At 28.6% G+C, this 24340-nt stretch overlaps 1 protein-coding gene across 1 annotated transcript in view; it reads right to left on the bottom strand.

The window, feature by feature from the left end:
* LOC107456442 (uncharacterized) overlaps nt 1–24340 on the bottom strand; it is a 74602-nt gene that overhangs the window by 41762 nt on the left and 8500 nt on the right. Inside the window, exon 2 of the mRNA XM_016074304.3 lies at nt 3692–3806. Within this exon, the coding sequence (XP_015929790.1) occupies nt 3692–3806 (115 nt within the window). The remainder of the gene's footprint in view (nt 1–3691; nt 3807–24340) is intronic.

Genomic DNA, 24340 nt, shown 5'->3' with positions numbered 1-24340 from the left:
GAATTTTTCTTCAAATGTTTGGCGTGTTCTGTTCCTGAAAGATTTACTAATATTCTGGAGATTTTTTTCAAGTTCTTCGGCCTTTTCCTTAGGGAAATTTTGTTTCTTATTTGCTGCTAAAAAATGGCGTCTGATTCAGTCAATGACTTTGATGGAACTAAATGAAAACGTGATAAATTAATGTCCGATATTTACAGGCTCCCGCTAGACGGCGTACTCGAGCGTTGCGATCGCGAATTATTGTTTCAATTAACTATTTTTAATTGAAGAGAAACGAACTCAACTAAACATAAAGTACTAGAAATATAATAACAGCAATGAATAGTTAAGCAATCTTTATTAATATTGTTTAACTATAGTGACGTTATAGTTATAATGTGACGATATAATTTGCTACTGCACGCTAGATCGTGTATCCAGCATGCAGTAACAAATTAAATTTATTTAACTAAGTTTATTTTAATTTAGATATTGTGCAATGTTTATTAGAAAAAAAATAGTATAAGAGCAACGCTCATTTTTTAAACTTTAAGGTTAGAATTTGAGAAGGTTTTAAATTTTTCTTGGTTCCATTTAAAAGAAAACAAATTATAGATCTTTTATCACTTTTTAATAAGTTTATAAGAAAGGCAATTCAATTCACTTGAATTGCTCGGAAAGATACGCTTAGAAAATTTATTAAAAAAATATTCTACGACATTATTTTCTCCTTGCTTTTCCTTCGATGTAGGATGCAGCTATTTTTCTCTTCTTTTTGGATGCGGTTATTAAAAACTAGCTCGAATCAGGTGTAACAACAGAGTCTATTATACCGCCAAGTGTCAAACGATGGGAAGATCCTTTTTCATTTTTGATCGTGTATCTCTTCATGCTCTGTGACTCGCGACACATTCAATATCGCTAGATTAAACCATCGGAATTCATTCTCATAACAGAAGCGTGAGGGTTAATGAAGCTTGAGAATAAAGTAAGAGCCCCGCGCCTGCAAAAACGATCATCGATAAATAGGCTTCCTACTCTATAAACGATGAGAATATGTTACGCTTGTAACCAGTAATCAATTTTATAATTAGCAGACGATATTTTTCTCAGAAATTAAGTTGTTCGGCAACACATTTTTTTTCCTTCTGCAGACGATATTATCATTTTTTTAAAATAAATTTTAAATGAATGACTTTTGCAGTGAGGTAAGAGATGAGTGATTATATTTTTCTTCCATGCTCAGTTCTCCGTAACCGAATAGATTTGGAGCCAGTAATTTTGTGTCTCAAAATGTTAGACACTGACAAAACCAATAAATTTCCCATAACAAGGAGCTCGATTTTCTTTCTTCCTTTTCGCACATATTTTCTTTTCTTTTTTTGTATCGTTAAAAAGCAACAACTTTGATTCAATAATTCTCATTAATACACAAAAATAGATGATGGATAGATGCGGAATATTTTTAAAAATGCATTTTATTTTGATCATTCGATTATTTAAAAATACTTTTTATATCTTTCAATTTTTAATTTGAATGTAGATTGTGACAGACAAACTTTGATTTTGGAGTTGATGGGGAAGTTTTGTGAACAGTTATAATTTTAAGATTAAAATGGATCTTAAAATAACTTAAAGTGACTTAGCTTCTGTCTATCTCCTAACACTGTATAATACATTTCGGGCAGTTTCCCACAATATTTTGTGATAAAAAATTTAAATGCAGAAGGAAGTACATTTATTTTTCCGATTTGTTTCAATTAATTTAAGCTTCGTATAAGCAGAGTTGCTACTAGATTTTGCGGGGCTTTCAAATGTTCTATTTTTGTGGGTAGTTGGAAGGTTTTTAAGAAATAAGGATTTATAGGAATGAGAAAGCCTAATTTTCCCCCCTCGTTTTTTTCATAAAAATAAAAAATAACATTCTTCTGTATTTTTTAGACTTTAATATTTATACTTTATGCTACCGTTTAATTTATATCAGGGATATATTAGTTGTGGAAACTTTAGGGGAGAAAAGTTTTGTGAGCACCATGTAAAAGATCATAGAAAAATATTTAAATATATTTTATTTTCAAATTCTATGATTTTGAGTTCCATGAAAAGTTTCTAGAAAAGGATAGACCACTGCCTTAAAAAACAAACCTATAATCGAATATAAATAAAATGGTAAGAACGCTTCCAATATTGAAAATAAATATTTAAAAGAAAATTGAAAATTTTGTAATTGTGTGAAATATATCTTTTGACTATTACTGGGTCTACTAGGTCAAAGAGTCTAAGAGGAATGGAGCCTAATGTAAACGTCCTTCGGAGTGAAATGTCTTGTCATACTCGTATGAGTGTGACAAGTGGGATATTTGTCCATTATCTTAGTTAGGTCTCTCAGTTCAATCTTGATTAGGTCTCTCAAAAGACTAACTTTGCATCTTTATGTAGGGGAATTGTAACAGGGTACGATTGTAACAGAGCTAAAATTTCGAGTGTCAGGTTCTAGATTTGGTTCCTAGGTGAGTGGCGCACAAGGTGTATTTAATAAATCTACATGTACACCCCTGCTGGCAACCATTTTTATGTACTTTTGAAAGAGTTACATCACAAAAGATATTTTCACGCTACGTAAGTACTTTTTTTGGTATTAGAATATCATATTGTAACAAGGTAGTTTTGTTTAAACAAATAAATATTATTAACCGAATATGTAAGTGGACACCTTAATTAACATTTCAATAAAAAAATTAGCTTTGTTAATTAACTAGCATTGTTTTTAACAAATGAAGCTGAAATGGCGCCTTGGGGACGATTGTAACAATAAGTAAAGGGACGATTGTAACAGCTGAAAATAAATAATCTTATGTTTACAAACCATTACTTAACTCTTTAAGAACCACCAATAGTTTCCTATATCATTTATATTATGTTGCAAGTGCATTATTTTATTTATCACCTTTCACAGCATAAATTAAAATTTTTAACCCCTTAAAGTTAAAAGTTTAACTCTTTAGGTCTCTGCTCATTATTATTTTTACTCCTAAAATATCACTACTATTTTGATCAATAAAAAATACATCACAACTATGATAATATGTATAATTAACTATGTTTTAGTTGAATTTATGAACTGTTACAATTGACCCCGTAAGTGGGGACAATTGTAACAAGTGCACGACTGTCAAAAATTATTAATAACTAATATAATAACATTTAAAATAGGGTATTTTTTTCTAGTAGAGGATAGTCTACTTTACTCGTCTGTCAATTAATACTAATAATATATTTGATTTTTTGTTAGTTAAAAATAGTTAAGTGAAAAATGTTACAATTTACCCCACTCTCCCCTACATAAAAACCCCGATCAGTAGTCTTGTCGATATGTACAAACCTAAAAACGGCTTTGAGTTCATAGTAAAATAAACTACAAACAATTAAAGAAAATAAGAGTTGTACGAAGTTAAAAGTTATCCATGAATCTGCATCTAAAATCCAAGGAAGAAGCGGAAGAAGATTTTTTTATCACCTTAAGGTAGTTTAGAACAAAGAAACGCCCCCGCAGATTTATTAAGGATTCCAATCACCTGGAAGGGAAGCGATGTCAATCTCCGCATCATCATCCCAACGGGATGTTCAGTTTTTCCAGGTGAGATAAACGGCAACCTTTTATCACATTCACAGAGAATAAGTAATGAAACAATGCGTGAAGGCATCCTCTTACCTGCTGTTTTTCATATTCCTTAAAACTCGAGGAGTCGTGTTTTCCCTGTTCGTTATTATTGGAATCGCTACCGTATGTCAGCGAAGTTGAGTTCTTCAAGCATTCCAGCGATCGACTGTAAAATGATAGAAAGAATTGTGTTACTTGGAGTCAAATAAAAATTATTTTTTTTAAATATTGTTGTCACCTAATGTCGAAGTAGAAAACAAGGGAGGCAAATTTTTAAATGAAAAATTAGATAAAAAGAAAAAGGGGGTCTGTCTAGGTTTTTCTAAGAGGTTATTTTGTGAAAATTTAGGCATAATTTGTGAAAATTAAAAATTATATTAAAAAATCAACACAAAAATATGTTTAAAAATATGGATTTATCGTTTCTTACGGGATACAAAAATAAAATTTTAAGAAAAATTATTTTGTGAAACTACCGTTTTTTTTGTGATGGTACCGCTAAACGGAAGTAAATTTGGCCTGGACAGACCCCTGAAAAGGATCGTTAATTCTGCAATCCAGTTAATAAGCTTTTAACTTTAAGCGACAACATGGCAGAAATATATGTAAATAAATTAAAGGTGTTGCAAAACTACGACTTCATTTTTTAGAGCACGTTTTAAAAGGAAATACGAAATTTTTGGCTTATCTATATTGATAAAAGGGAGAGTTTGTGTGTCTGTTGGCGTGTCTTTCCAGAACCTTAGCTAGAGTTCTCATATTTGAACAGTGATTGAACGGCTTAATTTTAGCTTCCGGTCCTAAGAATCATTTAAAAATTTCAATTATATTGTTCCGGAGAGAAGTTTGAAAAATTGATTTTTTTTCATTGGTTACTATTGTTTCTGCCAACTAGCCATAGTTTTAAATTCAACTATAGATGATTCTGTTTTATAAAATATCATTAGAAGATACTATTATTGATGTCTGCTAGCTTATAGCTCTCTATAATAAAAGAGGAGTTCATTGCATGTTCTTTAATATTTAATTACATTTTATTCGCTATTATGTCGGATAATTTTAGATGGAAGTATGGATTTACATACGTTAAGCTAGGTTTACGTAGGTTAAGTTTTATCCTCAATTATTAAATTCGCTAATTTAAAAAAAAATGCACGTGAGAAAAATAATACTTATTTATTACCTTTCATTACTTTTTTAATAATAATCAGAATAATTTATAATGTAAGGTATACAGATTTTTACATCATTCTAAAGAATGAAATTTTATATGGCAAAATACAAAATTAGTACGAAATCAGTCGAGTAATTCCTTTGTAATCGAATTTTAAATATCTGACTTTTTTAAAATTTGATTTCTAAAGAAGTTTTTCAAGATTTTTTTAAATTGTAAAATAATGAATGGCACATCAACGATTCATAGCGTTAAAAAATTATTCATTTTCAATTTTTTTCTTTATCTTATCTCTGATTAAAAAGTAAATCAAAGTAAGATAAAGTGTTCTGAATGTTTAGCTAAATTCCAAAGTGATGTTTTCATTAAAAAAAATACCGCCTATTTCAATAAAATTGACATGAAATGACACACTAAAGTGAAAATTTTGAATTTAGGACTAAATGAAAAGTGACCTAACTCCACATGGTCATTCTCTCAGTTCACTCCTTTTCCAGTTTTCGTCTTGCATTAGCTTGTTGGGTATATTGGCGTTAAGCCTAAATAAAACTTTATATAGAGAACTTTTGATCATAAAGAGAGTCAATCTAGGAATATATAATTAAAAAAATATATCTATATATTTTTCAAATAAACAAACAATATTAATTCCTATCAATATATTTTTCAAACAATCAATATTTTTAAAAAAGGAAATCAATAGTATAGTGAACATTAAATCTGGGTCTTGTTTGGAGCCCTCCTAACATGATGCTCCCGGCGATCGCCTGCTTCCTCTGTCGGCCCTAAAAAAGGTTCTAATTGAAATTTTTAAAAAAAAGGTTCTAAAATGGAGAAAAGGAGCTTATTCGTTTAGAGTAACCATAAAAATCGCTATACTATTATTGACGTCATTGTTGCTTTAATTTTGGTAATAAATATTAATTGGAAAAAAAAAAGTTCTAAACCAAAAAGCAAAATTAATGGAAAAATGCTACTAATCCTTAAGAGAAGCGTGAAAAATCACCACACTGTTATTAACACCTATGTGACTTCATTACTTTTGGTTATAGATACTTATTGAAACAAAAAAAAAATAAGCTATGCACTAAAAAACAAAATTAAATAGAGCAATGGTACTAATTAATTTCGGAGAAAGGTAAAAAGTAAAAAAAAACAAACTCGCTATTCTATAATTGACACCAATATTGCTCAATTAGTTTTGGGAATAGGTACTAAATGAAATAAAAGCTAGGAAACGTAATAAAAAATTTAAATTAATTTGTGATATGCTACTACTAACTAATGGTAAAAGCGTAAAAAATCTTAATTGTATTTTTGTCGCCAGTAATGCTTAATTAATTTCGGTATTAGGCACTATTTGTACTATGGTATTTGGTTCAGTTTTAATAGATACAAATATAATAATATAGGAACAAAGTATTAGTATATTTGCCATCCATTAAAACCACGCCAATACTGTACAATTTAAATATTGATACTGTAAAGAGTATTTTACGGCTAAATGGATAAGAATAGAAGAAAACTGTTTTATTGTGGTAAATTTTGACTATCACATGTTGGCCACAAGCCTCTCGATGAGGTGACCCTGGTTCGAATACCAGCGATGTGAGATAGATACGAATTCCGAACCCGGATCGCACCGGCCATAGTGCTGACGAAAAATATCCTTAGTGTGTAGACAGATCATGGGTTAGAGTCCCTTTGCCGTTAGCATAACCGTGGGAAGTTTTCAGGGTTTACCTCCCCATGCAACGCAAATGCGAGTTAGTATTACCAAAAAGTTTCCCATGAATTAAATTTCTCCTAATACTTGATCCAGGAGTTCCCTTGTCTTCTGGATTGTGTTCAAAATTATAAAGCTGCGGAGTTGAACATTGGTAGTCGTAAAAACAAAGATTGAGTTGACTGTTCAACGACGGTTATAAAAAATAATTCTGAATACAATTAATCTTTATTCTAACAGGATGAGCTACAAAAAGAGTTTTGTTTAATATAATAGCGTAAAGCCACCAGGGAGGGTAAAAAATAATAATAATGAGAAAGTTTAAATCATTTTAGCTATATTTATTGTTTGGGTGTATGTCTTTTAGTTTACGGACGAAAAACAAGTATTCAGCTAAGTACAAAAAAGTTTATAAACTAAGTGAATACAAAGATATGTTTTAGATAAATAAAAAAGAAGTCAATTTTTATTAGAATTTAATAGCGAAAAATACAAAATAGCAAATAAGAAATATGTTTCAGATCTTTTTACTAAACTAAGTAAACTCAGTGGCACAACAGCCTATACAGGGCCAAGGCCTACTGTGCCCATGTAGATCTTTTTAGGATCATTAAATAATAATTGGATCATTGATAAAAAATATTATTTATAAATAAAGAAATAAATTTGCATAACAGAAGAATTATATATAATTTACATATTCTTAGCAAAACAGCAGAAGCTTTATTTTCGCATTTTAGCTTAAAATCTTTTCGATGATGCATCGAAAATAATATTTTCAATTACAAATATATTCCTTTACATTGATTTCAATTACATCTAATGTTTTGATATTTGAATGGAAAAACATCAAGCGCTCCACTGAACTACATATCAAAATAAAAATCTTGTATAAATGGCTGAAATATTTTTCAAGTCTTTTGATGATAATATAGTTCATTAGAGTATGAGTTCATATTTTGATGATTCACTTGATTTGAGCAAACAAACACAATGCTTAAAAATCTTATTTTGACCTTCGGTGTAACAGTTCAATGTCAGAACTAACTGAGGATACGCTCTATTAAGCGTTTGAGTTTTCTAAAATGTTTCCGATCTCTTCAGCGTTGCGTGCAACTAATAAAGAAGAGAAGATGATTTAAAAAGGGGTTTTCATTTCATCGCTTCTAATTCAGATAACAGGAATTTCATATTGCGGCGGAATTAGGATTTGTGGATGGAAAAAGGCAGGGAGTATGATACAAGTTTAAATTAATTATGTTTTGAATGCTCTGATTACAAGAGAAATGTAATGAGTTAGAATGTAAAAAGAATTCACAGCACGGAGAAAAAAATTCTGGTAAAATTTCCGGGGTTTGTGTTTACCATATTTGAGATTAAAAAAAGAAAAAACAACAACATGATTTTGGTATGCGAAATTTAAACCGTTCATTCATTTTTGAATTTAAACCATTAGTCAAATCATGGCAGGACAACTGTCCTGTGAAATGATTTGATTAATGGATTAATTTTTTTTTTATTTTGACAATTTTTATTTATTTTTTATTTTTTATCAAAATTGCAATTAATTACATTTATCCGTTTCTGATTTTCTCTCTCTTAGATTTTTTTAGAAAGTATTTCATATTTTAGGGTTCTTTATACGCAATTGTGAATAAATGACGTAAAATTCAACTAGCTCGGAAAATACTTGCCTCTCACTGCAAGTCATTTAATCATTTTTATAAAGTATTGACATACATTGTACTGTTCGATTGATTCTCACATTCAAAATTAAGAAAGGAAAATATCATTCGCGGAGAAAATAAATTCTGGTAAAACTAACGTACTGTATCGTAAATACTTTTCCGATGAAAATAAAAAAGCATAATTCTGGCAATAAAATCATAATACCCTAAATTTAAGTAATTAATTTAGTAATTCTTTTGGGCTTACCAGAAATTCTGGTTTTTAAGATAATAATTCTTATCACAAAACATTGTAAATTTGTACCAAACATCTTACTACCAAAAAATACAAAAATAAAAGGTGATTTAACCGAATAAATAATTTTTATGCCATGTTCTAAGGTATCGGGATATAATTTCCAAAATTCACAACATTTACCACAGATTATAAAACCATTAATTTTACCACAATCAATGCCAAAACCCTTTGGTAAGAACTACTAAGCATTTTGGTGCTTTCATAGAAACAGAAACAGGGTAAATTTTACTTTATTCTGGTAGTTTTGACCAAATTTCTGTCTGGGAAATAATGCGCAGTTGATGTTCCGAATTTATGCCAATGGTTACATTTCTGCAGAAGAACAGGATTCTTATTTTAAAAAAATTCAGAAACCTTTCCACTAAAAATCAGTAAAATTTCTGATTAAATCAACAACTTTAAGTTGTGGCTGAGTAGTGTCCCTTTAAGTCACAACTAACCTTAGAATAAGCCTTAGTTGGATAACCTCGTAGTACCTTCTAGTGGTATATATGGACAGTACTAGAGTCTATAATCCAGTAAGATCTATGGCGATGAGCATAGCTACGGTGCCGCCATCTACGTCATATTGTGGAAGTTGAGTGTTCCAGGAAAATCAATTGAGGAGCTATGAAGTAGAAACTCTTTATGTATATTAAGAATGGAGGAAATGCGTGTCGTAATGTTTGAGAGTTAAATTCCCTATCATCTTGTCAGGAAAATTGCAGCTTAGCACCATCACCTAACTACCCAGTTTCATGAGTCTTCATAAGCCTTTGCCACAGAATTTAGAAAGTAATTAATTTGTAGTTGAAGAAAGTAAATTACCTTAATATCCATGGGCATTTAATAATGTATGAAAATACTATCTGAAATTGTAATTAAATTAAGAAATTAAATTAAACATATCATAAATATATTGAGGTATTACCCCACAAGAAAACATTTAATCACCGAGGACTTTTTTAAATTTTTTACAGGAATCTAATAAAAACCTGGAACGTTACTGGAAATAGTGCGTGGAGTTGCGTTAATTTTCTTACAGCAGTCCACCATTGGTGTAAGTTCTTAAATTTCTCAATTTTTTTGTGAATTCTCTCACTTAAGTCTGTTAAGTGTAAGCTTAAGTTTGGAATACAGCTATAGAAAATAACAATATTTAAAGCAAAATAATCTCTAAATGGCAAATCCGTAGTAAAGAGAGAAATAATATTATATGCGTACTACAATAGATTCTTTTATTTTATCCCCTTGATATTTTGCCAAAATGGGACTTGAGCCTTGTGAAGCAAAAAGGTTTTGTACTTGAATGGTTTTCGTCTGCTGAGTTCGCGTGAAAAATTTTCGTCCTTTTCGCTAACGCTATATTATTTTGTCTCCGTGAGGTTATGTCTGGACGACATTAAACTTCTCTATTTTGACTAGTTATCTAAAATTTCATTTCAGTACTTTATTTGTAATGAAAAATCTATCTTGTATTCAGATCTATAAAATCTATAATCCAGATCTATAATATCTGGTTTGTTTTAAATGGGATCGTTGGAATAAAGTATTTTTCATACCCACTATTCTAAACAGTTTTACCTAAAGGAATGAATTCACATTACGTGATGATAAGGCACGTGTTACGTGATACGATCTATGATAATATCTTACTTCTCTTCTGGAATAGGAATATAACGTGCCATTTTTTCTTCAGATTTTCCCGATAGTTTCCAAACAATGCGACACCCAAACAAAATAAAGCGTTTCCCAAATCACTGTATGCATAGCGTCAAGTTCTGAATAACGTGGAGAAAGAAAAAAAAAATTATGCAAGCACAATGTTTTTGAACTCCACAGTTACGCTACCTGGCGGAACTAAACATCATAATTTTTGTCTTGCATACAGATGGGTTGTTTTAGAGACAGTTATACTTTACAGTGTTGGAATTACATGTTTGTTACTTGAAATCGACACTTTAAGAACAATAAATAGAAAAGGCTCCCTTTTTCATCAAATTCTTTTTCCAATTCTAACGGTTTCCATTGCAAGTACTTGTCATCCTATTTTCAACCGCACCATTTCACTGTCATTTAAAAAAAATAATAATGATTACATTATTACAAACCAGTAAAATAGTTAACAAATTAGTAAAAGATAACATAAAAAGTAAATTTTAGAATTCTTAAAGAATGTTAAAAAAATAATATACAGCATTTATCATTAAAAAAATTTGCATTGTAAGTTCTCGGTTTTCATTGCAAGTACTTGCCATCTTATTTTCAACAGCACCATTTCACCGCCATTTTAAAAAATAATAAGGATTAATTTATTGCAAGCCAGTAAAATAGTTCACAAATTAGTAAAAGATATCTGAAAATCGAATTTTAGAATTCCTCGAGAATGTTGAAACAATGATATACTGCATTTTTTTTTCAAAAAATTTGCATTGTAAGTACTTGCCATCTTATTTTCAACAGCACCATTTCACCGCCATTTTAAAAAATAATAATGATTAATTTATTACAAGCCAGTAAAATAGTTCACAAATTGGTAAAAGATTATCTGAAAATGGAATTTTAGAATTCTTCGAGAATGTTGAAACAATGATATACTGCATTTATTTTTTAAAAAATTTGCAATATAAGTACTCGGTTTGCATTGCAAGTACTTGTCATCCTATTTTCAACCGCAACATTTCACCGCCATTTTAAAAAATAATAATGTTTACATTATTACAAACCAGGAAAATAGTTCAGAAATTAGTGAAAGATAATTAAAAAATCGAATTTTAGAATTCTTCAAGAGTGTTGAAAAAATGATATACAGCATTTATTTTTTAAAAAATTTGCATTTTAAGTACTCGGTTTGCATTGTAAGTACTTGTCATCCTATTTTTAACAGCAACATTTCTCAGCAATGCTAATTTGCAATGCAAATAATGAATTAATAAAAATAATACCCATGCTATTTCATTTTTTTCTTATTATTTTTTAAAAATAAATAAAGTAAAGTAATAGGTACATATTTATTCTAACTTAGTTTTAGCAATTGGTTATTTACTTTCTCATTTTCATGAAGTAAAACACAACTTTTACGCAGATGGGACGTCTCGATGTCCCTTTTAATTTTCTGACATTCTAACTGCAAGCAAAAATAAATTTAGGTATTTTTTAATTATGAAAAATTGTCTAATAGTTACTAAAAAAATCTGTTAGAATATCGGAATCATATTTGTATTAAAATATAAAATACAAAGAAAGTAGTTTGAGACTTTTTTTTTATTCATATTAAAGATTTTATAAATAATTAATTTTGTAAATCAAAGATTCAATAATGAATAACTGTTTCTCTTAAATCTGAATAACTACAAATTTGGAAAAATTATTGTTTTTTAAGTGAGCCATGTTTGAAAGAATTTAACTTATAATGTAGAAAGAATACACCGGTGTTGCATTCTGTATTTCATAACCATGAATTATTAAAATGCTAAATATAATGTTTTTCACTTTTTTTGTCCTATATTTATGCAAAATAATGAAAAAAGTATGAAAAATATGTTTAATAAAAATTCTGCTTCAAAAGGTAAATAATAATGGTGAAGAATAATTGCATAAAATTTGAGAAGCTTAATACATTGTTTCCACAACATTTTAATCTATTAAAAAAAAACTGTTTTTTTATCTGAAAAAGAAGAAAAACATTAGTTTGTTACATAGAAGAAAAATGTATTGTTAATTATTTATTAATTGTTACTATTAATAATAATTTATTAATTATTTTGTGAGAAATGACAGGAGTAATAGAAATAGATACGCTTGAGCAATTTTTAAATTAGAAATTGGAGAAACTTATATCAAAGATTTTAAGAGAAACAAGAGTTCAATGCAAGTAAAAACTCAAGCAGTTTGTTAAAAGAAAGAAGTTAATTAAACATTTAGAGCAAAAGCATATTTAAAATTTAATTATACTGAAAAAAATGACAGAAGTAACGGAAGTTATGGTGCTTCAATCATTTTCTCGAATATTAAAGCATTATGCCATAAGGAATTTTAAAATTCTTGAATACAATACAAACAAATTTCGAAAACCGGTTGCTTTGAAATTTTAATATCAATAAATGTTATCTAGTGTTAATTTATAGAATTTATCTAAAAGGAAAATTTAAAGTGTAAAAACGTAGAAAAGTTTAAGCATTTTATACTTTAGGGCAAACAAGTAAAAAAAAAAGGAATCAATACATATGATACATTCCCCAGAAAATGAATAGAATACACTCGAAATAACTTATTAAAAAAGCTGTTGATTATAAAATCTTTATTGACACACCTCTTTTCTAAAGCCGAAGTGTAAAATTAATTTAAATAGAAATTTTAAAATTTAAATAATTTGAAGGAAATGATGCAGACAATAAAAATATGTGGTTATGCTTCATTCAAGAAAATAAATGTATTCCGTCATGAATAATTTATTATTAAGTTGGTAATTATAAAAACTTTATTTCTTCAAGTCTTTCAATATTTCAGTAAATATTAAAAGTAATTTTAAAGCTGCATTATATTTTAGGGCGAACACTTAAATAAAAAAAAATAATTGGAATTGTTACATGCGGATACAAGTCATTCTCCTTAAAATAAAAATGTTACGTTCTAAGAAAAAAAAATATTGTAGTGTATATTATATATTTTTTTATAAATTACTTAATTTCAATAATTAAAATTTTTATAAACTTAAAAAATATTAAAAGTTTATTAAACATTATAAATTTTATGTGTATTAACTACAATGTTAGAAGTTTCACAGAGAAACTCACTTTTATGATATTCAATCAGAATAGTCAAATAACCATGTAAAAGATGGTATTCAAACTGCTAACTATGAGAAAAAAAATTTATTGTCTATTTTCACTTGAGACGGTCAAACAACCAGAATTTTATCTTTACTAACTAAGCCCACTTTATAAGGTCACTTCGCTCCTCGCAGCTGTGCACAACATACTATAGCATAGAGGACTAATCTTTTAATCCCATTACCACCTGAATGAAGGTTCGAATCCTAGCGTTGACACCACAGTATTTCTACCATTCCTCTAACACACGAGAGTTTCCAATGTCATGTACTCTCCGATTGGTGATTCTGGACTTTCAGAATACGAAACTCTCATTCATGCATAAATGGCAGCACCACATAGCTTCTTAATACAGTAAAGTCTAGCATTTTCTCAAGCGATATGGCACCACCAGATAAACTAATTAAGTCACATTCCACGGCTCATTTGACAAAGCACAACTCAATTACAACCTAACTCGAGTGTCTATTACCTAATAAAAGCCCTGTCTATGTCCAGTTAAGCTACATTTTTAGGGTTTTGATACCATGTTATCTGTAAATGGTCACAAAACCATATATAATTTTGCATTCATAGTTTTTTAATCATATCAACTGTAAACGGTGATGATGAAGAAATGTTCTTAATGATGAAGAAATGCTCCTAACAGTAAACTTTACGATTAATTGGATGGATTGACTGCTGCCGGTTATTTCACTGTCATTTTAAAATAAAAAATCTAACAATTTAGTGTTAATATAGTTTGTCTTAATAATAAATTTATATGCCTATCTAATTATGAATAATCTATGAAATCAATAAAATTAATTTCAAAAAGTAAATTTAAAATTTAAATAATAACCAAAAAATTAACTTCGTTATAGTTTAGGGCAAACAAGTAAATAAAAGAGTAAATAGGAATCAGTGCATATCCTCATAGTATTTTTTCAAAAAAAGTAAATTTAAAATGTATAATATGTGAAGAAATGGATCACACTAAATTGAAAAAATTCAAATTTATTTTTGATCTCATTTTTGATAAACATCTTTTTGATTAAATGAAATTAAATGAACTAGCGAAAGGTTAAAAGAACATATAAAATATATAGAAGAAGTTTATTGCTTTATGTAAGTTGATGATTTACTTATTGCATTACAAGTTTATTATTATCTAATATTTAATTATAATTTTTTGTCGAAACATGTTATTTATTTAACTTTTCATTATTATTATTATTTCAATTTTTACTATGTTTTTCCTTTTATTTTTACAGTGCATTAATAATGTACAATAAAAACTGTATTTCTTTTTCCATATTGTTTTAAAAAGGAAAGAACTGTTATTCTTAGAATAATTCTTAAAGGCATAATTGTAATTCTTAATGTCGTGATAGACTATGAATGTTCTTTAGCATAAATTTTGATGTGAAATAGCTACCGATATTTTTGGTGTTTATAATGTTTTTTATAACAGTAAGACATAATACTCATAAAAGCCAGTAAATGTATTTTCACGATACAACTAAAAGTAAAAATAAAGTTAATTTAAGATGTATATTTTCACTAATTCATAAAATAAAATTAGTTTGTCAATCAATCACACGCATATCAAAGAGGGTATTTAGACGAATTCCAATTAGGCTTCACATAACTGAAGCTGATTGAGATTTAATACTAAAAAACTATTTAATTTAATTGAAAGATAGCTAAAAATTTAAATATAATTACCCATCTTGCACAACTAAAAACACACAGACATTTTGTTCAAGCGAACGTTTCTTTCCGTAGCTGTATTGAAGCATGCAAGGAAATAACAAACTCGTATGTCATTTCGCAGAATCATGCAATCATTCTATTTCATGTAATTTCGTTACAATCTACTCACAATATCCAAAGTAAGCAAAAATTGGCGGTTTTGGAAGTAAATTGAATTAACAAATGGTGTGACTGCGCATGAATTTGGTGTAAGCCTTTTCTATTATTGGTGTTTAGATTTAATAGCGCCCTTTAAAGTATATTTATGACTTGATTATGTATTAACTTAAAAGTAGAATTCTCTTTGATACACTTTTTGGGGGGTTTTCAATACTTAATTCGGGGAGACACTACGCCGCAATTTTCACAATGCAACTTATTTAACATATAATAATATATAGTAAACCAATAATATTGATATTTAGCTTTGCAAATGGTACGATAAGTGTATGCTTAATAATTATACAGTTACCACAATCGTTAATTTTGTTAACAGATAATTAAAAAAAAATTCTACATTTTCCAAAAAAAAAGAAAGAAGGAAAAGGATTAAAAAAATTAAAATTTACCTCTTATTTTAAATTAAATTACAGGATTTATTCCCTACTCGCTGTGCTCGTCAATCCTGAGAGCTGCTTCAACGGTTCTTTTCGGATTGCTTTGCCTGCCGCTAAAGATCGCTTTGCTCGCTCATTAGATGCTTATGTATTTTAGTCTAGTTTTGCATACATGCTATTGATAGTATTCTTCCTTTAATGAAGTTATGTGATCTCTGTATATTTATAATATATTTTAAAACCAATATGCAACATAGACATTCTGTTGAACCTTTGAATTATGAACATCTGATTCAATTTATGCACATTATGATTTCTACGCATTTGAATGCTATCTACACCGTGAAAAAAATATAGCCAAAATTACTATATGATTAAATTTAACGTGTTTCTGGCTTTATGGAAGCACTAAAAAGCTCGGTAATTTTTACCGAAGCACTTTTGCAATGATTTAGGTTAAATAAGCCATAAAATATAATTTGTGAAAAATTTAGTAAATGGGGCAAATTTTGATGATTTGATCATGGCATAAAAATCATCTATTTTTTAAAATTTACTTTTCTGTTTTGTATTTTTTTACTAAATGCGTGGTAATAATAACTAGAATTCAAGGGCAGACTTAGCTTCCGATCCCCTTCTTGTCATCGACTTTCTGTCTGTCAACAACTTTTTGGAGTTGATCTGACCAATGTCAGATCTATGAGGATAAGCAGCAACAACAACAGAATTCTGAAAACCAGAATTTTCAGTTAACCTTTACCATATGAAAGGAAAAATTAATAAATGAATTGTTTATGAAATATCATATATTTAGATTTTTATTACCAGAAGTACGGTTTGTTTCACCAGAACTATTACCATACAGTATGGTAATTTTTAGCAGATTTTTTTTCGAGTGTAAACGCTTCAATTGTAAATATTAGTGTTTAGAGTCATAGCAGTTTTAAGACTTTTATTCCAAAAAATACAAGAAAAATAAGTAAAAGCTAAAAAAGCAAAGCTGGCCGATATTTCCTGATGAAACGCATCTCTTTCCTGCGGTAATAGTGAAGCATAATTGAAACTAAAATATTTCCCTTTATTAACTTTGCATTTGCGTTTATTTAATAGCGCAATTAAAACAAAAATGCAGAAAAGTTGTTTCTATGAATTTTTTACTTTAATACTTTCATTTCTTTCTAACTTACAGTTTAGTTTGTTTTGTCTCAGTAGAAAAATGTATTTTTTTTTTACATCTAAAAGTAAAAAAGGCAATATTTTACCTCTAATAATAAGCTGCATAGCAGATAATTCTTATGCTGCTATACAGGTAACCGAATTTGACTCCTCAGATGCAAAATTACACCAGATGCAAATCTAACAGCAGTTTTGAAAAACAAATGAGTTGTATACACCAGTGCTCCTCGACCCCCGGTCCGTGGATCAAATGGAAACGGGTCGCCCATTTCATTGAAACTGAATTCAAATTCCTAGGTTTATATACCAAAGTAAAAATATCTGTGTTCCATTAAAATTTTATTTATTGAAAAAAAGGGGCCCCCATAGGTAGTGACATAAATTTTTTAATGTTTGTAATGTATCATTGTCTCCGATTACCCCCAGATGGAACCGTCTCATTGGAAAGAAACAAGCTCAGGGTTCTATAAGGGTGATATAATGTTCTAGCAAGCTAATGTTAAATCATTTCATATTTATTTTTCGGTGTAACTGTATTTTATTTTGAAGGTATGTTTAAATACAATTAAATAAAATTAATAAATCAAAATAATCTAAAATATAAGCAATCAACGCCCCCCCCCCCACCACCAGCCGGCCGCGGTAAAATTATCAAACGTTGACAGGTTCCGCGATGATATAAAGGTTGGGGAACACTGGTGTACATCATTGTATCAGGTTTTTAAATGGTTTCAGGAGCAATAGAGTAATTTGGCTGGTATAACTTCTGGGTTCTACATTTGATTTGAGGGTAGCTTAACTTCTTAAAGCATTGTTTTATGAATAAAAATAATCAAAACAAAAATAATATTTTTTTGAAATGTTGAAACATTTTTAAATGTTCGGTACTTAAAGCATAAAACAGGAATTTGAGCATTTTTCTTGTTACACTGTGTAATTTTTTTCTAAATATTGTGTTCATGACACAAAAAGTAGTAAAGCTTATAGCAGCATAGTTTGTAGTTTAGTAGAAGCAATGGTTGTACTTATTTTTTTCAATTTTAAGAACTATTTCAAGTAACTTATGAATCAGTTATATCAGTAATCAGTTCCTAATTATTAAATATATATATACATCATACATCATCCTAGATTGATAAGTAAATACACTGTTAAATGTATGACTTTTATGAGAATTTCTAATTCTAATATTCACATTTGCGAGCGTCATAACCAATTAACCAATAGGAACACATAAATAGACAATTAAAAAGACTAATCCAAACAAAAAAGATTTAACTTTGTGATGTATATGATTAAAACTTTAAAAAAAGGAGCACAAAAAATGTCACATAAACATATTTACACTGCAAAAAATTCCGGATCAAATTAAGGTAAAATTTTTATTACCATAATTAAATTACAGTAAAATCATTTATGCAAGAACATGTTACTGGGAAAATATTTGATATATCGTAATTTTTATAGTAATGATTACCGTAAAATCTCTGAATCATTCTAATCAAATAAATACTACTGTGAAAATTACGGCAAAATGGTGGTGCAAAAACAGATAATGAGACCAAAGTATCGGTACTTTATACCGTAATTTGATCCAGAATTTCTCAAAATGTACCATCGTTTCTGTACCATACTGAAGCACCTTCTTCAGAGCTTAAACAAAGAGATATAAGAGATAATTTTTCTGTGTTTCGGGCACCTGAAGGGGCTTTATTTTAGTACAGAAATGATTGCTTGCGTGATATTATTTGTGCTCTTTTTACGTTGTTTTAGCTTTACGAACACTAATATTTATAAATTTACATTAACGAACTGTATATTCAGAAGATCTGCAGTACTGCGATCTGCCGAATCAAAGCGTGAAGAGAATAATGGATACATCAAAAAAACATACCATTGCTTCGGAGACATGTCTCTTAAAATTTTTACATCTGCTGTTGTCAATTCGAACTGATTCCATGAATACAAATTCATCGTTTGTTCTGCTATCACATTAGAGAAGATTTTACTAACAATAACGTGAGATTTAGAATGTAATGAAGCATAAAGGAATGTCGTTTTTTTAATTCGATCAACACCGACGTTTATTTTAATAGTTAAATCCAGGTTGATTCCTTTTCGTCTTTTTTTAATCACAAATTTAATCCAAAGATAATTTATATTATAAGTGTTGCTTATTTATTGTTAATGAAGTTATTATTAATTTTTTATAAAAACAATCAAAATGGTGTTAGGAAATTTTGTGTTAAAATATAAAAGCATATTAATTATCAGTTTACACTAAGAAAAAAATTATACTCAAAACTATCAGAATATGGTAAAATTTACCGTGTTTCTGGCTATACAGGGACACTAATATGCTCGGTAACTCTTGCCGATGAACTTTGATAATGATTTTAGAAAAATTACTAATAAAATAATATTTTATAATGTATAATAAAATTTAGTAAATGTGGTAAACTTTTGTAATTTTATCATGATACATTAAAGCGTGGCATGAAAACTATTTATTCGGAGAAATTTACTTTTCAGTTTCGTATTTTGTACTAAATGTGAGGTAATAAGAACTATAATTTTGGAATCAGAATTTCCGGTAAACCCTTGTCACATGAACGGAAAAAATACCTAATTAATGGTAAAAATTCAGTATAGTTTTAGTGTTATTAACCAAAATAAGTTTTTTTTACAACCAGAAGTGTCATTATTATACAATACGGTAACTTCACCTTAATAAACTAGTAAAATAAATTATCCGCTTCTTAGCAACCAGCTTGTTCCCTTTCAAAATTATCTTGCACAAGATATGTATAAACTTCAATTGTAGCTAAGCCGAATACTCAGGACAACTGCATTTAAATATTCGAATTCTTCAGTTTCTTCTCCTATTCTAACACCATAATTATTTTAAACAGTATATTAACTAATTTTTTTCACCTTTCGCTGTTACCCTCGACTTTGCCCACGCTGAAGTACTTTGATTTAAATTTTAACTACTTTCAAGACACGTCGACGATATTGTCAAAGTTCTCAATATACTGAATTTAGTAATAATTCAAAATCTGTCCGACAGGTGGTGGAACATTTCAGCATAGTAGGTTACAGAAGTATAAAATTATTACGTATTACGCTACCAAAAATTAGTATGATATTATGCGACACCATAACACTGTTTATGTTTAAAATTTCCACACCTAAATATTATAGTATTATGCTCATAAATTATACAAAAATACTTAGAAGACTTAAGTGTGTAATTAATCATATATTAAGTACCAATTTACTAATAATTGTTTTGAGGCGCAATCAGAAATGGGAAAATTTTGTTACAGAATTCACCAGCAAATGTGGAGACGAATCTCATTTTTCATTTTAGGTAAAATCCTGATACCTTATAAATAAAGTTTTAGAAGAATTAATTAATACAGTAAGTACTGTATGCATTTTATTTATTTACACGTATTTTACGCACGAAATTTATATCATATTACATTTCGATGAGCTTCGATGCATGTAACAGAAAACTAAAATAAAATACATTCAAAATAAAAATTTAAAAAGAAACGCAATTTTTGCTAACAATCATTTTATTAATAAAGCGAATTAAAATATTTTCCTTCAAAAATTGCTAATTTTTTCGCAAATAGGAAATCATGTTGCAAATAATTCTGCAAAAAATAATAATTAAAAGAACAGTAAGATTTAGAAATGACAATTTGCACCTTAATACTTTTATGTTAAATAAATTACTGAAAAATCTATTATCCAAAAAATATTTAGACTATTTTGCGCCTAAATTTGTCGGTAAACAAAAAGTGTATAATTTGCCAATAATAAATTTGTCAATAGCAATATAATTTTAAACAAGCGCATAGTTTTTATCTCAATTCCGGTGACCTATAAACCAACAACAAAACCAACAACAGCGATTTACAACACTATCTGAAATTAAAAAAGTAATTGAAAAGTTGATTTTGTTTTGAACTTTAAGCGTTTTAAAGGTATTGGTATATGAATAAAGAAGAGTATCTGACATGTAAATGCTTTCTAATAAATATTCTTTGCACTTTGTACTCAGTAGTGTATTTTTTAATTCAAAAATTTTTAATGTAAGCTAACGGTTATAATGTTTTTCAGTTCATTAGGATTAACAAAAAGTAATTTTTATTCAGAGAAAGATTGAACAAACTACATATAAAATAAAAATTTCAAATAAAACTATATATAAATCTAAAACCAATAACCAATTATCCCGTCTATCCTATTCCTCCAATTTACCTATTTGAAAAAATTCATAGCATCATTAGAAAGTTTGATGACCTGCTGATTACTTTTTTTTATTAAATGAAGTAGCAATAAAAAGTAAGGTATTACTAAATGAAAAAAAATTTTATCAACTTTCAACTATTATTTTATTTTTTATCAACTTTGAACTATTATTTTTTTTTATCAACTCTAAACTATTATTTCATTTTTTTATCAACTTTAAACTATTATTTTACTTTTTATCAACTGTAAACTACCATTTTATTTTTTAATCAACTTTAAACTATTATTTTATTTTTTTTATCAACTTTAAACTATCAATAAGCATTTCGAAAATTCTTTATTAATTTACTTCGAACTTATAGAATTTAATTTAAAAGAAAAACATTCTGGTGAAATTACCGTACTGTATACGAAAGAAATTTTCGGTAAAAAACCACAATTCTGGTAAAGCAAGCAAAATATACGTTATTTAGAATATAGATTTGGTAATTTTTCCGTTCGTATTGTAACGGTTTACCGGAAATTTTGGTTTTTAAAATTATGGAGCCTATTACCACTCATTTAGTAAAAATACAAAACTGAAAACTGAATTTAACCAATTATATGGTTTTTATGTCATGCCTTAAGGTATCTGGTAAAATTTCCTAAATTTAATCTAATTTACTAAATTTTATCACACATTATAAAACCAAACACATTATAAAATTTTATCACGCATTTTATTGATAATTTTAGCAAAATCATTACCAAAGCTTTGGTAAAAATTAACTTAATTTCTGGTGTTTCCATAGAGGTAGAAACACTGTAAATTTTACCATATTCTGGTAGTTTGGACCATACTTGTTTTCTCAGTGCAGAATACAAGTATAGAAAACTGTTTAAATATACAATAGAATGCAGTGAAATATTTAAAAACTGCTCAAATATATTTATTGCTGGATGAATACCTGTTCTTTGTATTAGGTGAAAAATAAAAAAATCCATAAATAAGTACTTATTGCAATCTTGCATAAAACTGAAAGTTATATAACGACACAATTAATAAATATGAAATACTTCCTTTTTCCACTAATTAATAATTGTTGCCCTTCAAGTGGCTTTACGTTATTAGAATAGGCAAAACACGTTTTAAGAAGTACATCTCGTCGAAATAAAGATATTTATTATCATTTAGCATAAATTGCTTGAGACTAATTCATAATAGTTATATTCCAAAATTGAATTCAAATTTCTCCAGTTCCTATATTTTTGAAAGGGCAGTAAGAACCTATTTCCTCAGTATTTAGATTAAAACTCTATAGTATTGATGCAGTTTTTACAAGTACCTAATATACTAATATAATTCTTTGTACTTGTATCACTGTAATTGGTACACATTAACATAGCAACAAATTTTCATAATACCAGAAGTGCTTATAACCAAAATTTATCATTGGCAACAATAACAGCATAACGAATGTTTACGTTTCTCGAATTAATACCAATTTTTAAATAATTTTGCTTTTTAGTGCAGTTATTACCCATTATCGAAATTAATTAAGCATCATTAGCGACAATAACAACATAATAATTGTTTACATTTCTCGAACCAGTACCAATTTTTAAATAATTTTGCTTTTTAGTGCAGTTATTACCCATTACCAAAATTAATTAAGACTCAAAGGCGTTAAAAGTTTCATGCTTCTCTTCAACTAACTCATAAAATTTTTGCATTAATTTATTTCTTTTTAGTATGCCTTAATTTTTTTCTTTTCGATTAGTACCTTTTATCAAAATTAATTAATCATTTTAGTGTCAATAATAGCATGTGAACTTTTCGCTGCTCCCTTAAACTATTAAGTACCTTTGGTCTATCAGTTTTCCTGTTTAGTACATAGTTTATCATTTATTTTAATTTTTACCTATTACCAAAATTAAGGATCATTGGCGTCAATAATAATTTGGTGATTTTTTACATTTCTTCTAAACGAATAAATATCATTTATTCGCTAATTTTTTTTCCGTACACAATTTAGTTGTTTTTAATTAAGTTTTCGTTGTTTTTAAGTTATTTCCCTTTATGCAAACATGCTTTAAAAGCATAACCATAAATGAAATATCAATAAAAATAAAGTTACGTTATTCCAGATGACTTTAGAAATACTATTATGCTGACGTAGCCCGCTTATGCTACCTTGTTCAATTAATTCATTTAAAACCCACTGACGGTTCTGCACGTAAAAAGTCGCATTTTAACCTGCAGTCTTCTCTGCATAGCAAAACCGGTTCTCCCATGTTAACTGATAGGGGAACTGTGTGTAGGGGAGAAACATTCTCCCAATTTTGCCCATTTCCTTAACCGCCAGTGGGTTTATCTGGTGGAACGAATAAAAAATATTTAAATATTAAAGAACTTGTAATAATTCCTTTTTTTTTGTTCAAATAAATAACATTACTTAAATAAGTTAATAACAATAAGTTAGTAAACATCACTGATGTTATCTTTAAAATATTTAAAAATTTAATCGTCTATAACTTAATTTAAAACATTGACTAACGCTTAACCAATGAAAAAATTCCATTTTTTCAACGATTTCATCTAACGAACTAATTGAAATTTTCGAAGGAACTAAATTTGTGCTCCTCTCAGCTATTTTATTTTTATTTTATAACCGTCGTTGAACAGCCGACCCAATTTCATGGGTTTACGACTACTTACGTTCAACTCCGTAGCCTTGTAATTTTGAACCAATCCAGAAGACAAGGAAAGTCCTGGATCAGTACCCCCAGAGGTATTGATTTGTTGTGGGAACATGGAGGACTTTGAGACTCGACAGATTTAACGTGCATCAGTCACCATTTACTACACGAGGAGTCTTCGGCCGGCGAGGATCGAACCCACGACCTCTTGGATATGGGCCCAGCGCCCTACCGACCAGGCTATCCCGGCCCCCTCTCAGCTATTGTCCAAATTTCATGACGACTTCGCAAACAATTCTGGAGATAAAAAAGGAAACCCCCATCCCACTGAAAAACTCTTCATTTTATTATGCATATTTTCTTAGCATTTTCTTTAAAATGAAAACTAAATGCTCAGATTGGAAATCAAAATTCCCAAATTTAAATCTAATATACTCACATTGAAAACTGAAATTCTCCAATTAAAAGCTAAATTGCTCAGATTCGAAACTAAAATTATCGTTATAAAAACTATAATTCGTTCTTTGAAAACTAATATGCTCATAATGAAAACTAAGTCGATCTTACTATTAATGAAAAAAAATCAAGAAA

The sequence above is a fragment of the Parasteatoda tepidariorum genome, chromosome 6 (genome assembly GCF_043381705.1).
Source record: "Parasteatoda tepidariorum isolate YZ-2023 chromosome 6, CAS_Ptep_4.0, whole genome shotgun sequence".
Lineage (NCBI taxonomy): Eukaryota > Metazoa > Arthropoda > Arachnida > Araneae > Theridiidae > Parasteatoda > Parasteatoda tepidariorum.
The sequence above is the reverse complement of the archived record's forward strand: the minus strand, read 5'-3'. Positions and strand labels throughout refer to the sequence as shown.